This window comes from Equus asinus, chromosome 13 (assembly GCF_041296235.1).
Source record: "Equus asinus isolate D_3611 breed Donkey chromosome 13, EquAss-T2T_v2, whole genome shotgun sequence".
NCBI classification, from domain to species: domain Eukaryota; kingdom Metazoa; phylum Chordata; class Mammalia; order Perissodactyla; family Equidae; genus Equus; species Equus asinus.
Genome location: NC_091802.1, coordinates 46,938,010 through 46,952,432, shown reverse-complemented (window position 1 = coordinate 46,952,432; position 14,423 = coordinate 46,938,010). Strand labels below are relative to the sequence as shown.

The window sequence follows — 14,423 nt, the reverse complement described above, 5'->3', positions numbered from 1 at the left end:
TGTGGTGAAACCCCCAGAATGCAAGCTCCTTGAGAGCAGGAGTGATTGATTGCTGGGCTCACTGCTGTGTCCTCACCACCCGGGACACTGCCTGGCACACGCAGATGCTTAGTAACTATTTGGGTGGGTTGGGAGGGGGAGGGTTTAATGCCATTTTCCGTGGCAGTAGTGGGTATGTGTAACATCAGGTTGATCGCTGTGTTCCACAGGACATAACATTAAAATACTGAGGTCACATGTCTTCAAGGGACTTCTGGAAAGTAGCCAGGTCACTTTGATGAAGACAAAATGTAAAACAGGAATAAAGCTCAAATGAGACCTTCACCCCACCGTGGGTTAGGGTTTAAACTCATGGTATTTCCAAGTCATATGTCTTGCAAACACAGCTGGCTTACATGTTATCAACTAACTGTAAGGGCTCTGCAGCACAGAGCCGTGTGGCCCCAGTGTCCCCGAGTTGACAGTCTAATCCCTCCAAGGCTATCCTCTAGCAACTGCAAGTTAGAGGGTCAGCCAGTCTGCCTTCATCTTCATCAAAGAAAGAAAAGACTATATGGGTCTTAGAAGCCTGCTCAGCATTAGCGCACGGGGGCTCGTCACTCTGTTCCCTCAGCCGTTGATGGACCTGTCTTACGGGTGGGGGCCAGTCTCAGGGGGCGTATGTTCAAGCGTCAAACACAGAGCAGGGTTTGAATCCAGGGCGGGGCCTCCGGAGCCCACACTCTTGTCCCCAGGTTTCCTCCTCCAAAGAAGGCTTGGCTTCATCTGTCTTTTCTAATGTTGAGTGAGGAGTGACGACCCTTCACCAGTTATGGATGTTTCACTGGGTAGACAAAAAGCACGGGATGCACATCCAAATTGGGCTTTTTTTGGTTCATTGATGAATATAGTTTGCACATATGGTTCTATGTGGAATGTAGTGTGCATGCGTGTGTGTGTGTGTGAAAAATAGGCGAGGTGTTCAGAGTCTGTGGACAGGTGTGTATCTGTGACGCTTCTCTCTGCTGTGGAGACAGTCTTTGTGGGCCTCTTCCCGGTGAGCAACAGACACGCCGCTCACAGGGAAAAAGTTAATGGATTGGGCTGGGCAGTGAGGCAGAGCCCTTCTGGCCAGCTCTGAGGCAGGCTTCAGCCTGGCCCTGAGAGGGCCGTCAGTCTCTACGACTCAGGTAGCAGTGACCACTCTGTTGCCTAGCGTGTTGATCCTCTAGCGCTCGGCTTCTCTGCACGCTCAGCAGCATCCGTTGCCTTGTTTCCCTCCCAGGACGTCAGTGACCGGATAGAAAAGGAATCCCTGGATGGCCCGATAGTGAAGCAGCTGGAGAGAGGTGGGAGAGCTGTGGTGAAGATGGACTGGAAGGAGAACATCACTGTCCCCCTCCAGACGGGTGAGCACGCTGAAGCCCCTGGGAGCAAACGCTGGCAGAAACGTTTCTAAGAAGCAAACGCGGAAATGGAAACTTGAGGCTGTTGGGGCTCCATATACCACTTCTGGGGTTGAGGCTTTCTGTGGGTGTGTCCTCTGTGGTTTGGATACAGAATTACCCTGAGGTGTATTTCACTTTTTTCTCTTAGAGTGACAGGTTAGTGATGGGTGTCGTGCTCTCAGTGGTTATTTCTGATCTGGGTACAGTCAGGAGGTGGCATTCAGACTAATGTGGCCCTCACTCTTAGTTGGGGAACATGCTCCCCCAAACCACAAGTGTAGAGTTATGTTGCACTTCAGTCTGATTGCCTAATCCCCAGGAGCCCCAGGAATTGTTTTCTTTTGAAATGTATTTGTTACATTGCATTCCTTGTTTTTTTCCTAGATCTGCGTAAATTCAGAACCTATAAAGGTGGCTCCGTCAGGGATCTCCTCCGAGCCATGAGAAATAAGGTAAGGGCTGTGAATCCTGTGTGGGGCCAGGTGGCAGCAACACAGCCACCCTCCTCAAGTCCCTTCTCTGTGGGTCCTTTCGTCCATACTGGAATTCTGACCTGTCAGAGGCTGGGAGGCCTTAGCCAGCCTTGACACATTAGAGGCCGTTTCTTCCTTTAAGTGGGTTTTCTCTTCAGGGACATTGAGGTGAGGAGTTTTGCTCTGGGAAGCCGGCTCTCTGCTGCCAGCACCCATTGTGGTCTTTGCTGACTTGTTCGGTGCCCTCTACCTGCCTGATACAGCCCTGTATGAACTCCCTCTGACAGGGACCCTCTGGCCCCTTCCCTCAGGGGGCCTGGCCTCCAGGGCCTCCGAGCAGGGGCCTGGGGGTGCCCTTGGTCTGTGCTGGTCACCGAGCAGCCCTCAAACAGGGTCCGGGCACAGACAAGGCCTCCAAGCCTGTCAGGACAGACACTTCAGTCCCAGGTGACTTTATTCCACTTGAGGCTGCCAGGAATCTTGCTAGGCCCTGGGTGCGGGAGCCCACTCTGGCCGTGAAGCTCCTCCCTGCTCCCTTGCTCAGCTCCCAGGCCTCCTCCCAAAGGGAGGCCCTGTAAGCATTTTTCCCTTTTCTTTACAGAGAACCAACTAACTTTCTGTCGTCCTTGAATAATAGAAGGATCTTTTACCAGCGTTTCACAGGCTTTCTAAGTGCTAACCCTCTGTGTGTGTGTGTCCGCCCTGTTTGCAGAAGCACCACTACCGGGAGCTGCCTGTGGAGGTGCGGGAGACGCTGGGCTCCCTGCCCGACGACTTCGTGCGCTACTTCACCTCGCGCTTCCCCCACCTCCTCTCACACACCTACCGGGCCATGGAGCTATGCCGCCATGAGAGACTCTTCCAGCCCTACTACTTCCACGAGCCCCCGGAGCCCCAGCCCCCAGTGACTCCAGATGCCCTCTGAGCCAGGGCAGCTTCCGTTCTGGTGGCCCCAGCTGTGACTGAGGGCTTGGTCTCTACAAGCCAGAGCCTGGTGCCTCCCGGGTTAGCAGGGAGACCAGGCTCCCAAACCAAGTGCCTTGAGCTGCCCGCTCTGCAGCCAGCAGAGGAGGATGCTGGCTCGAGGAAGTAGGAGAGGTGACCCCTCCTGACCTGCAGGGAGCTGGGAGGATGTTAGCACAAAAGCTTTACAACTAGGAGACGTCTGCAAAGGACGGCCTATCCCAGAGGCAGCGAAAGGAGCACCCTCCGCCTTGTCTTGGATAAAACGGCTTTAGACTTAATGTTTCTTTTTAAACTTCCCGTTCGATGTCAGCCTGTGGGCCTTTAAGGAAGAGAGAAGAGGGAATGCTCAGTTTTGCATACATGCTGGGACCAGGAGCATCTCTCCCGTTGACTAGCTAGGCTGCAAGGCACTAAGCGCAGCCTCTGCCAGGTGTGGGGCTCAGGAGGTCAGGGTGCCAAGGAGGAGGAAGATGTTCAGAGGGTGTTGTCCTTGGGCATCGACGATGCCTTGCTGATCACAGATGCCCCCAGAGTTTTCCAGGTCACTGCAACCAGTGTTTCCTTAGGGGCAGTGAAGAGCCATGAGCCGGGGGCGCAGTGTTGGGACAGGTCAGCATGCCACCGGAAGGTGAGGCCAGGTCTGCAGCGAAGACCTGAACGAAGAACGTCTGAAGACGAAGAGGACACTGTTCTGAGGCAGCTGCCGCCCAGTGCCCCAGTGGCCTGAATGGTGGCCTTTGGTGGATTTGTTCCCTGGGCCACTTGGGGATTTTTATGAGCGTTTGGGGACAAGAGGTGATAAGTTCCCTGGCCATCAGGAAGAGCCGCTGAGACCCAGACAGGGACACGCCTTCAGGACTGGAGGGGAGCGGGCTGAATGGGACACGCGGCCACCCTGGGAGAGCCCTGGGCCAGCGGGTAGGGGATAAGGCTCCTCTGTCCCTGGGGCCAGCAAGATGGGCCAGGGCTTGGAAGCCGAGGCCAGGGTCACCACATGCTTCATAGGCAGGCTTTTATGTTTTTCTTGGCAGGTTTTAATGACTTTATATTTTGATCATTCTGTAGAATGCTACATTAGCGTAAGTAAGCTAAACTTGAAGCTTACTGATGAAGAAGAAATGCAAGACAATAATACATCTTCTATTTTTTGTGGTACCAAAAGTCCCCATCCCCCCGAGAAAGAATGTTCATGTTTAGAACATTCTCTAATGCTGAAGAGTAAAACGTTACAGTAACACTATCTACATGTATTAAACAATTTCAAGGTAATATTCTCTTAAATTATGGCAATAGCAGGTCATTTTTCCCCCTAAAACTAATATAATTTTTAACTTTAGTTCCAGTAAAAAATTCTTGTCGTTTCTGCACCGAGAGCCTTAGGGGTTATGCAGTCAGGGTGCCCCGGAAGGAAGCGTCTTCTCTGCGCTCTCCCCAGCCGGGTGAGCGGTCACTGCGCCTCAGTCCCGGGGAACTCGGAGACTCCACTCAGCAGTTGTGTGGTTGGCTTTTACGAATGGTCAGAGAAATCACTGTTTCTTCTTCTCGTGAGATGTTCTCTGCTGGGGTGTGTGTGGGGGCTGCTCCCCGAACGCTCTCGTTCTGCCTGTGTGCAACCCAGTCCCCTTCCTTTCATAATGCCTAAGTAACTTTTATTTTCTTGAATGAATGGCCTATGTCTTTAAACCTCAGTTACCTCATTTAGACCCAGGAACCCTGGTGCCCTTGGTTGGCATCGTGGTGTCTTTTCCCATGCTCTCCGTTTTTTAGGAACTCGGCCCCAGTGTTCCTGTCCCCACTCTGATGCGCCGTGCCTGTGTCCCCTCATGCGCCTTCTCCTCCAGCTCTGCGGGCTGCTTGGCCGCACAGCCTGCGTGGGGAGCCCGAGAGAGGTGGAGAAGATGGCACGAGTGGTTTAATGGGACTGTCAGCTTTCCGTGCGGCCAGGGGGACTGCTGCCTCACCTGGTTCTCGTGCTGAATGTTCTCTTTTGGGGAGGAGCCAGGTCATTTCTAGCTTCCCAGTATTTGTGACATCTCTCTTTTGGCCCAACTTGCTTCTGGGCCAACTTTTTAAAAACACGCTTTCAGCTTATCGTATTTGTTTCTAACTACCCAACTTTCTCAAACTCATCTATTCGACATATTTTTATCCAAGCAGTTACCATAGGAGCCAGGCAGGATACCGAGTGCCAGGGTCACAGAAGTGAACAAGATAGCAAACATCTGCTTTCCTCAGAGCTTAGGGGGAGAGCGACAACAGGACGTAAGTGTCAGTGCCACAAAGAAAATCCAGGGGATGGGGCAAGGTGTGCATTTGGGGTTTGCGCCTCTTCTGTCTTAAAGCTGCCCGTGTCCCAGCACCCCTCAGGTCTGGTCAACTTGTCTTCTGTCCATCTTCTCTCTGTCACCTTTAGGAACCCAGTCACTAGTCCGTCCTTCACTGGTTTGCAGAGGGCACACGTGGGCACTTGTCATGAAAACACTTTGGGTGTCATCTGGTTTATCTGTCCTGTTCTCATCTCTCAAATTCTGGTTTCCTGTTGTGCTTGGCACCGTGGGAAGGTGTCTTTCTTTAGAACAGGGTTCTGCAGTCTTGTGCATCCTCTGGCAGCTGAGCAGTTTGATATTTAGTACAATTCCTGGAAGGCTGTTTAACTTTTTAAACGTACGCTATCTTCGTTTTTAAGACAGAATTTAGTCGCATCTGTTAGGAGTCCCAAGGATGCTGCAATTTATTTAAATCTTGTATTGAATCTGTCTTTGGCATGCCTTTCCAGAATTTCTCTTGCTGCTTCTTGAGTCTTTATAACTTCAGTTTGTCAAGAGCTCCGCACATCACTGGGCACCAGAGCATTTGCACTTGGGGAACCATTGGTGTTACTTGCTAAGTCAGTAACCATCTAGTGGCTGACATATAAAATCCTGGGTGCAAAGATGTGATTCCCACCCCCCGCCCCCAGCCCGTGTAGTAGTCGTCGTAGGGTCTTTCCAGGGAGATATCACTCTGATCTCCTACACGTTATATTGAAGGACCCGCAGGTTGGTGGGTTCAGCACAGTATTTTCTTCCCACCGACTCTAGAAGGAAGGCTCTGAGCAGAGTTAAGCCTGGGCCTTTTGGTAAGGTTTTGTGTGAATGCGCTTCATTTATCGTTGCAGTTCCTTCTCGCTGCGCCAGAAGAGATGAATTACTTGCTGATCTGGCCTCTCTCGCAGGTGTGGGCCCTTTGGGTTGTAGGGCTTTCTCTCAGCTGCTGCCTTCTCAGAAGCTGTGCTCTGGCCGGGTTTGGCTTTCCCACCGCAGTTCCCCTTCTCCATCTCTGTTCATTGGGTTCTCAGCCTTGAGGTCCTCGCGGGAGGTGGGCTGGTTCTGCTTCCTGCAGCCTCCTCTGCCGGAGGGGCTGGGAGAGAAAGCACAGCACGTATGTGAAGAGCCTCTTTCAATTCTTTTTAGCTTCCTCTCCACCCATTTAGTTTCTGAAATCTCTTTTCTTCGTATTTCCCAGTTTTTTTACCTTGGCCGTTCCTTCCCCATCCTGGAATAGTCATTTTAGTTGAATGTGGCCTGGCATCAGCATTTCCTGAAGAAGGTCATCAGGTGTCCTATACAGATGAGCAAAAATTCCACCTTCCAGGGTTGGACCATTATCTTTTAAGCTGAAGTGTCTAATCTTCCCGTACTTTGTTTTCTTTATGAAACAGTGATTTCCCATGAGAAACTCTGGTTCTAAATTTTTATACTGGCACTTAAGTCCTTTCCGTATTCTTTGGAAAACCACAAGGAATCTGCAATGAGCCTCCCACTGGAACAGCCTTAAGCAACACTTCCAGCCAAAGTCCCCACCCATCGCCTTCCCCTGTGTCTGTGTGTGTTCGGCGGGTACAGTATTCCTTTGCAGTCTCCCAGAAGCTGTGACGGGGGAGTCCCCACTTACCTAGAAAGCATTACTGGTCAACTATGTGGCATTCTCAGATGCAAACCTTATCTAGTGTTCTTTTTGCAATGACCTATTTATTTAACCTATTTATATTTATTTAATTTTTACTCTGAAGTGTCTCCAGTTACAATTGCACTTGCTTAAGGCACATCAGACTTGTTTTGGACAACACCCCTGACCATTTTAAAACTGGAAAAGGAAAAGTTATACTGTATCCTTCCACGGGATGGATGCCTTATAGTAGTTTTGTCATTAAAGGGTGATTAATTTGGTCGGGGTAAAAATGTTAATTTTTAAGTGATCTTATAAAAAATTCTGTGCCGTTGTGTCTTCTCTGTGGACGGTTAATTGTTTAATGGATACGTGTTAATTGTGTGATACAATCCTCTTTATGGAACCTAAAATCTTCTTTTTAGCTTTATATTTTATAAACTGCCAGATTGTACAGTTTTTATGTGTATTTTTAAAGCTTGATGATGTAAGGGTAATTAAGTTAAACGGCCTATTTTTGTACCTCCTGTACAGTTTTATAATTCTGCTGATTGATGATGGCGTCTTATGTGAGCCAACCACAAATAAAGTAGTTTTAGATTTGGAAGCCAGCTTCATCTTCTTAAAGACTTGACCACCACTCTCAGACCAGGGGTCGTTCTCACCTGTCTTCCGGGGTAGGGGTCTGGATGGTGAGGGTAAGCAGGTGGCTCAGCGGGTGGGAGGATGGGCGGGGGGTGCAGTTGCCTGTTGTGTCCACAGCAGGGTCCAGGGGTCTGGAACGTCTTCCACAGGTGGCTCTGGGAAAAGATTCTTTGAAACACCGCAAGAAGTCCCCCAAAGTGTTGATTAGGGCTCAATTCCAGGAAGGTGGCCAGGTTGGGACAGACATACCTCATGGTGAGAATTAGGTTCCAGCAGAGTTTGGGGCACGTGTACAGTGAATAGGATACTGGACCAAGACATATACACGGGGAGAAAAACCGTAAGGTAACTCAACCAACACAGCAATGGGAAAGCCATGACCTGAGTGTGTCAGAAGCACGTACTATGTCCACTCACACACCAAGGAGTGCAGCCAGCGCCAGCCAATGGGATTTTAGGATCCTGCCAACGTTCTGTCTCCTTCCCCTGCCGCATCCTCTGGTGAAATCAGAGGAGGCTTCACTTTCTCTTGCACCACCAGGCAGGGGCCACTCACGAAGCACCAAGACCGGCTGCTTCTGCTCCGCCTACTGCCATCCCATCCCCCCGCCTCATTGGATACCAGGACTGTCCCTGCAAACCATGGGCACACCCTCCCTCTGAAGCACTGGGTCTTGGAGGCAGCCAAATCCAAGGGAGCACGAGGGACTTCAGTACGCTCTGGCACCTGCTTACTGCCTCCAGTCACTTGACGTGGCAGCAGGGACAGCTCTTGGATTCCCTGCAGAGCTCTGTGCCAGGGCTGGGGCCACATCTTGAATTGGCCCAGACCAGGGAGGGAGGCAGCTGGCAGCATCCTTAGCTCCTCTGAGAACAGAGAGAGGTGCGGGTCCTCAGGAGGGACGCCAGCAGGTGGTTGAGATGCTGGCACAGCCAGGGCTGTGGTTTGGAGCACTGAGGCAGGGTTTGTCGCTTTGCACACTGAGTCAGTGTTGGGCTGCAAAGAGGGTGCTTTTTTCTGAGTGTTTGATATATTTCCTTAAATAAATGTTCATGTATACACAACTGTATTCCACGAGTGAGTATACCTATTTGCACTATTTTTGTCCCATTTGTTCTAGATGCGTGCCTTAGCTGCCACAGATAACAGCCAGCATAACAGTTAGCCCCACCTGTCTTTCCTTCCCACCGGGCCAGGCACTGTGCTGCGGTATCCTGTGTCTTGATCACACGTTGGCCTCATTCCTCTCTCCCTGCAGACCAGTATTTCCTTCAAGATCGAAAACATTTAACATCCTTCACTTCAGTGTGAGACTGACCAGACCCTTTGCCAAGGTCAAAAATAAGATCATGAGCCCATGTCTGGTCCAGTCAACTGGGGGCAGAGGAGCAGGGCTGACATGAACATGGCAGCCCCTGGGAAACCATATTGAAAGATGGCAGGGGTCGGAGGGGGCAGTCCAGAAACAAGAGGGGCGGGGCTGACAAGACAACAATTGAATGAACTTGGCCTCTGAGGGTTGGCCGTGAGCCCAGCAAGTGTCCTTCCCTCCCTCTCCCTGTGCTTCTCCGAGTCCAACTTCCCCTTCCCAGCCCAGCTCAGTGATTTGGATGAAGCCACAGAAGAGTGCTCATCAGGTTTGCCTGCAGGCAACCCAAAGCTGGAAAGAGTGACTAATCACCAACGTGATTCATGACCCAATCAAGATTCCAGAAGATACTGAGAAACTGAAAAGCTGAGCCTAAACTCAAAGGATGATGGGAAGTCCTGCCTTGACATTAATGATGGGGTTGGAAGGGGAGGGCAGGGTCCTGAAGGGCTTTTAAAGAGGCGAGAGGACAGGGGCTGGCCCGGTGGCGCAGCGGTTAAGTGTGCATGTTCTGCTTCAGCGGCACAGGGTGCGCCAGTTCAGATCCCGGGTGCGGACATGGCGCCGCTTGGCAAGCCATGCTGAGGTGGCATCCCACATATAAAGTAGGGGAAGATGGGCATGGCTGTGAGCTCAGGGCCAGTCTTCCTCAGCAAAAAGAGGAAGATTGGCAGCAGATGTTAGCTCAGGGCTAATCTTCCTCAAAAAGAAAAAAAAAGAGATGAGAGGAGTTTGGCCTAGAGAGAGTGGGAGCAGTTGGGTCCTCAGACATCTGTCATGTGATGAGGAACTGGCTTTGCTGTCTTGATTCAGGGGGTTTAAGCTGGTATTGAGGGAGCAGGGTCCAGGACAGCACATCCCAGGTCCAGAGGGAAGGGCTGCCTGACAGCTTGAGCTGCCCAGTAGCGCCAAAGGAGGCTTTGCGAGGAAGTATCTGTAGGTCTCTGGAGGAATCCAACAGAGGGGAGGGGCCTCATCCTGAACAGACTAGAAAGAAATTCTTCCTTGGGTCGGAGGTTGGACTCGTGTCCCTTCCAAATAAGCATTTATGATCAAGGCCCATGATAAGTTCCCCGTGATAAGTTCCTGGAAAAGGGCGGCCTGAGCAGGAGGTGGGGGGGTGGGGTGGGTGTGTCACAGGAATTGGGAGCTAGGCACCCTGAAGAGCTCTTCCAGGCCGGGTGGGGGTGGGGTGTCAGTTCTGCAGGATCTGCCAGAGGACGTCTCATGTTCCAGACACACAGGCACTGAGAGGTGGCGATACAAGGTGGGAAAACCAAGGGCCACGGTTGACTCATTTAGGACAATTTCCCAAAATTTGCACCTCAGAATACTAGCTCCAAGGGATATTAAACTCAGAAAAAAGGGCTAAAAGACCAAATAAATTTAGGAAATGCTGGATTAAATAAAGGTTTCATATTTACAGCAATACCATTCAGAGGCCTTTCATATGCTAACATGATGTTCTCCAAGAGGGGACGTACACTGACCCAATCATTGCCTTTAATTTAAGAAAAAAGGAAGGAAGGCTGTTTGGAGGGGCAGAGATAATGCTATGTTTTCATCAAATCTTATTTCTGTCTTTCCGGATACCAAGAAGACAACATTGCCAGCCTCCCTTGAAGTTAGCTTGGGGCATGTGACTAATTCTGGCCAACTGGCTGGGAACAGAAGTAACATGTGGCACATCCAAGCCAAAGCATTTAAGAGCTGGGACCCAACCCTCTAGTTCTCTCTTCCTCTGATGTGATCGTGGAGGTCACATACTGAGGTGGCACAGAAAGGCAGCAACCTGAATCACAGAGTCCCCTTCAGGAAGGCAGCTGCCCTAAAAAGTCACCTGACTCAGAACAGACCTATCAGTAAAAACTCAGCACTTGTGTCAGGCCAGTGACATGTCTGGGTTAATTACTGCAGCCTAGCTGAGCCCATCCTGACCACGCGTCAGCTAAAAAATGTCACGGGAAAGGCAGTACACTAGCCCAGAAGGGAGAAGGTCAGCGCCCAACCGCTTGTGCCTTTAGTCAGCTAAAAGGGGTGTGTCTCAGACAGTCCAAGGGGCAAAGATGAGGGAGTCTCTACCTGCAGCTCTGTCACCCCCCCCCAACACAGTTAATACCCTGTTTGGCAATGACGGTTACCCGGACCGTAACTGAGCCCTGCTCGGGGTGACACCTGACGAGATGTGGGCTGACTCCAACAAGGCAGGTGGGAGAGGGCAATAGCGCATCCCCCCACTGCCTTCTTGTGGCACCAGAGGGTCTGCTGGGTTTGTGGTGGTCTTCTCCTGGGTCTTGGGATGTCCAGGTTAGCCAGGGCAGACAGGCAGAGGGCAAAGGTGGAAAGGAGATCCTCTCTCCTCAGAACAATTTTGGCGTGGTGGGGGCCAGCGGGGGACAGTAAGGGGCAGAAGGTCGACAGATGGGTAATTTATACCAGGCCCCATGAAGTGTGGAGCTGAGGGTCTGGCCTCCATTCTGGTATCTTCTGCTGCAGAGGGAAGAAACTGAGGGATAAAGGACAATGACGAAAAGAAAGAAAATAATAAAACCACGGCTACTGCTTAACAAAGCTGCTCTTCCCCTTAAAACATGGGGGCCATATTTTGCCACTAGTGGCTGGGTGCCTGTCTCAGGGGTGAGAGAGTGAGCAGAGAATGGAGAACATGTTGGTTGAAAAGGAAGCCCTCTTAGATAAGATTTGCTGTATCCAAGATAACAAAGCCCAGTGCTGTTGTTTGTATTTCTTAACGTTTTTAGGTCAGTGTTTTGCAAACTTCAGTTGTATCATAAACGTGGTCTGGGGAACATACACAGACCCAGGCCACGTCCTGCTGCAACAAGCCTGGGCCTCTGCATTCTTCCAAGCAAAGATCCACAGGACCAACTTCCAGATGATTCTGACACACCCCCAAGTGTGGGAACCGTTGATCTAGGCCATCCTGCCGATTATGGAAAGGAAGCTCAGAAGATCATCACCGCTGATGCTTTGGTATGCCTTTTACCTTTTAAAAATAATTCTGCGTCAGTTTTTAAATCCAAATTTGGATGATACTGTATATATTTTTTTAAAATCCTGGTTTCCACAAGCCAGTCCCTGGGACGGAGAAAGAACTGGTCATCCATCCAATTCCGTGGCGGGAGGTTCTCTTACTGCAGCAGCGTCAGAGTGAGAGCTTGTTTCGTTTCCTTAGCCACTGGCTCCCTGAGGGAATGTGGCCAAGCCCTCAGTCAGGGGGCCCGGCACCCACTCCCACCCCGTGGCCAGTCAGTAGAGGTGTCCCGTGGAAACACAGGGATGACCCCTCGCGCTTGTCCGCGATGGCATGTCTAGGTGCGGGTCTGTTTCATCATTGCACTTTAACCCAAAGGCTTGCGTCCTTCTGCTATGAAAAATTTGTGTAATTTTAAGATAATTATCTCCCCTCCATTTCCTCTGTTTTTATTTTCTGGAACTCTGGGTTTGATCCTCTGTGTCACTTATCTTTTATTTTTGATATTCCTTTCATTGATTTTTGTTCCTTCTGGAAAACTTCCTGGCTTTATTTTCCAAATAAAATTAGAAATATTTTCATATTTTCTATGACACTTTTCTTAGTTTCCCCAATCACTTTTAATTTCCAAGGGCTCTTGATCCCTTTCTTAAGGAGAAATGAGTATTTGAGGATACTAATTAGAGTTGGGTTTTTTTTAACCTTTTCTTCAATTCCCTGTATTATCTCTGCTATATCCTTTGGGGTCATTTTTATTTATTTTGATCTCCCTTTTCCAGGTTGCAGATTTTCTTAAATGTCTGGTGATCACTGATGGGTTATACATACTTAAAAATGAGGCCACAAAAAGCTGACTGAGAGCCCCTGTCGGTGGGTAGAGCTCGTCATCTTGGGAGCCCTGTTTTTAGGTAATCATATGGGAACCCTTAAAAGCCACAGTGAGAAGTCTTTGCCCTGGGTTCTTAAATGTCTAGAGAAGAATCTTCTGATCGTTGGCCTGGGGATGGACTGCTACTGTCTGTCCTTCCACATCAGGGGTAGGTAAGGCTCAAATGCTCTATGAACCAACTTCTAGTTAATTTCAGTTCCCACATGTCACTCTCAACCTCCACCATCCTTCCCGGTCTCCAAGTTGAAATCTTACTCTAGTTCGACTGGCAGATCTGCCCTCCTCAGCCCACCGCATTCATGCATAACTATAGGCGGAGGCAACTGCCCTTTGCTTAGGGCTGCAGCCTGCTGAGGAAACCTAGCCTGTCAGGGGCGGGGGTACTGAGTGGGCATAGCAGGTGCAAAGAGGGGACACTGAGGGAGTTGATGGGAAAGTGGTTGACTTTGGGGTCCAAACTGATGGAGGGAGACAGGGAAGTGGTCGGAGGAGATTCTGGAGGTGGAGCAGCATTGCATGGCCGTAAAGTAAGATCTGGCTGCAGGGGTGGGTGGTGGAATGGAGGTAAAGACTCTTTTTTTTTTTTTTTTTAGGAAGATTAGCCCTGAGCTAACATCCGTGCCCATCTTCCTCAACTTTATATATGGGATACTTACCACAGCATGGCTTGCCAAGCGGTGCCATGTCCGCACCTGGGATCCGAACCGGCGAACCCCGGGCCACTGAGAAGTGGAACGTATGAACTTAATTGCTGTGCCACCGGGCCGGCCCCTGGAGATAAAGACTTATAGTTGAGGAAGTATGTGGACGTTGAGGCTCAGGTGTGGCTGTGCCTTCTGGTAGACACTGGGGTTGCCCAGGATGACAGCAAGAATCAAGGGTGGGGGAGGGAGGGAGAGACAGGAAGACAGAGGCAAAGTCCTCCATGAATCCCAGGTAGTGGAATGGCCTCGAGATGGGGAGCTGGCATGGACCTCAGGGAGGAGCAGCATGGGAGGGTGGCGTGCTTCCAGAACGCTGAGGCCACGAGGAGCCAGCAGTACCCAATGCCTGCCCAGCCCAGAGATATGGGAAGTTCCCATGCAAGAGGAATGGGGGTAAAGGTCATGCTCAGAGCAGGACAAGGCCCCCGTCAGGGAAAGGAAGGAAGTGGGTGGTGTGTGTGTGTGTGAAGAGGTGGGGGATGTGGGCAAGTTTCTCTCCGGTAAAACAAGTTTCCGAGGGCAAATGGGAGACTTTGAGCCACGGGAGGCATTAACTGGAACATGGATGAAAGCTCAGGAGCTGGTGGGACCCGAGCAGCTTGCACTTTAGACTGAGGAGGCCCAGGACTCTACACGTGGGTGGATTAACTTGTTTTCAGATTCTGATTGGGACATTATGGGAAGTTGCTCAGAAGCCAGAAGTGACATGGGGCCCCAAGAGTTTGCTGGGACCTTGACTTTGTCGGTTGCTGAGGTCGTTTATACACCAACAGAGAAATTGAGGCAGTTCTGTTGTTGCAACAGAACTTGCCTCTGGCTGTGTGGCCTCATTCGGGCTGGAGAGCCTGTGCAGAAGTGGGGGGGGGGGGGGGAGAGGCCAGATGCACGCCCCCATCACTGCCACTGGGCCTGGACCCCACAGCTGTCGCCTCTAACCCTGGACACATGCTCTAATGGTTGTGTTTGCAAAAAGAATATACAATTAGAACCGTTTAAAAAACATAAACACCTAGTAGCATCTAATTGATTT

The 14,423-nt window shown here is 50.6% G+C and overlaps 1 protein-coding gene across 1 annotated transcript in view; it reads left to right on the top strand.

Moving 5' to 3' along the window:
* ERN1 (endoplasmic reticulum to nucleus signaling 1) overlaps positions 1-7,400 on the top strand; it is an 81,540-nt gene extending 74,140 nt beyond the window's left edge. Inside the window, exons 20-22 of the mRNA XM_044744363.2 lie at positions 1,265-1,388; positions 1,812-1,879; positions 2,613-7,400. Coding sequence (XP_044600298.1) covers positions 1,265-1,388; positions 1,812-1,879; positions 2,613-2,825 — 405 coding nt within the window. The 3' untranslated portion in view covers positions 2,826-7,400. The remainder of the gene's footprint in view (positions 1-1,264; positions 1,389-1,811; positions 1,880-2,612) is intronic.
* Positions 7,401-14,423: the final 7,023 nt, after the last annotated feature.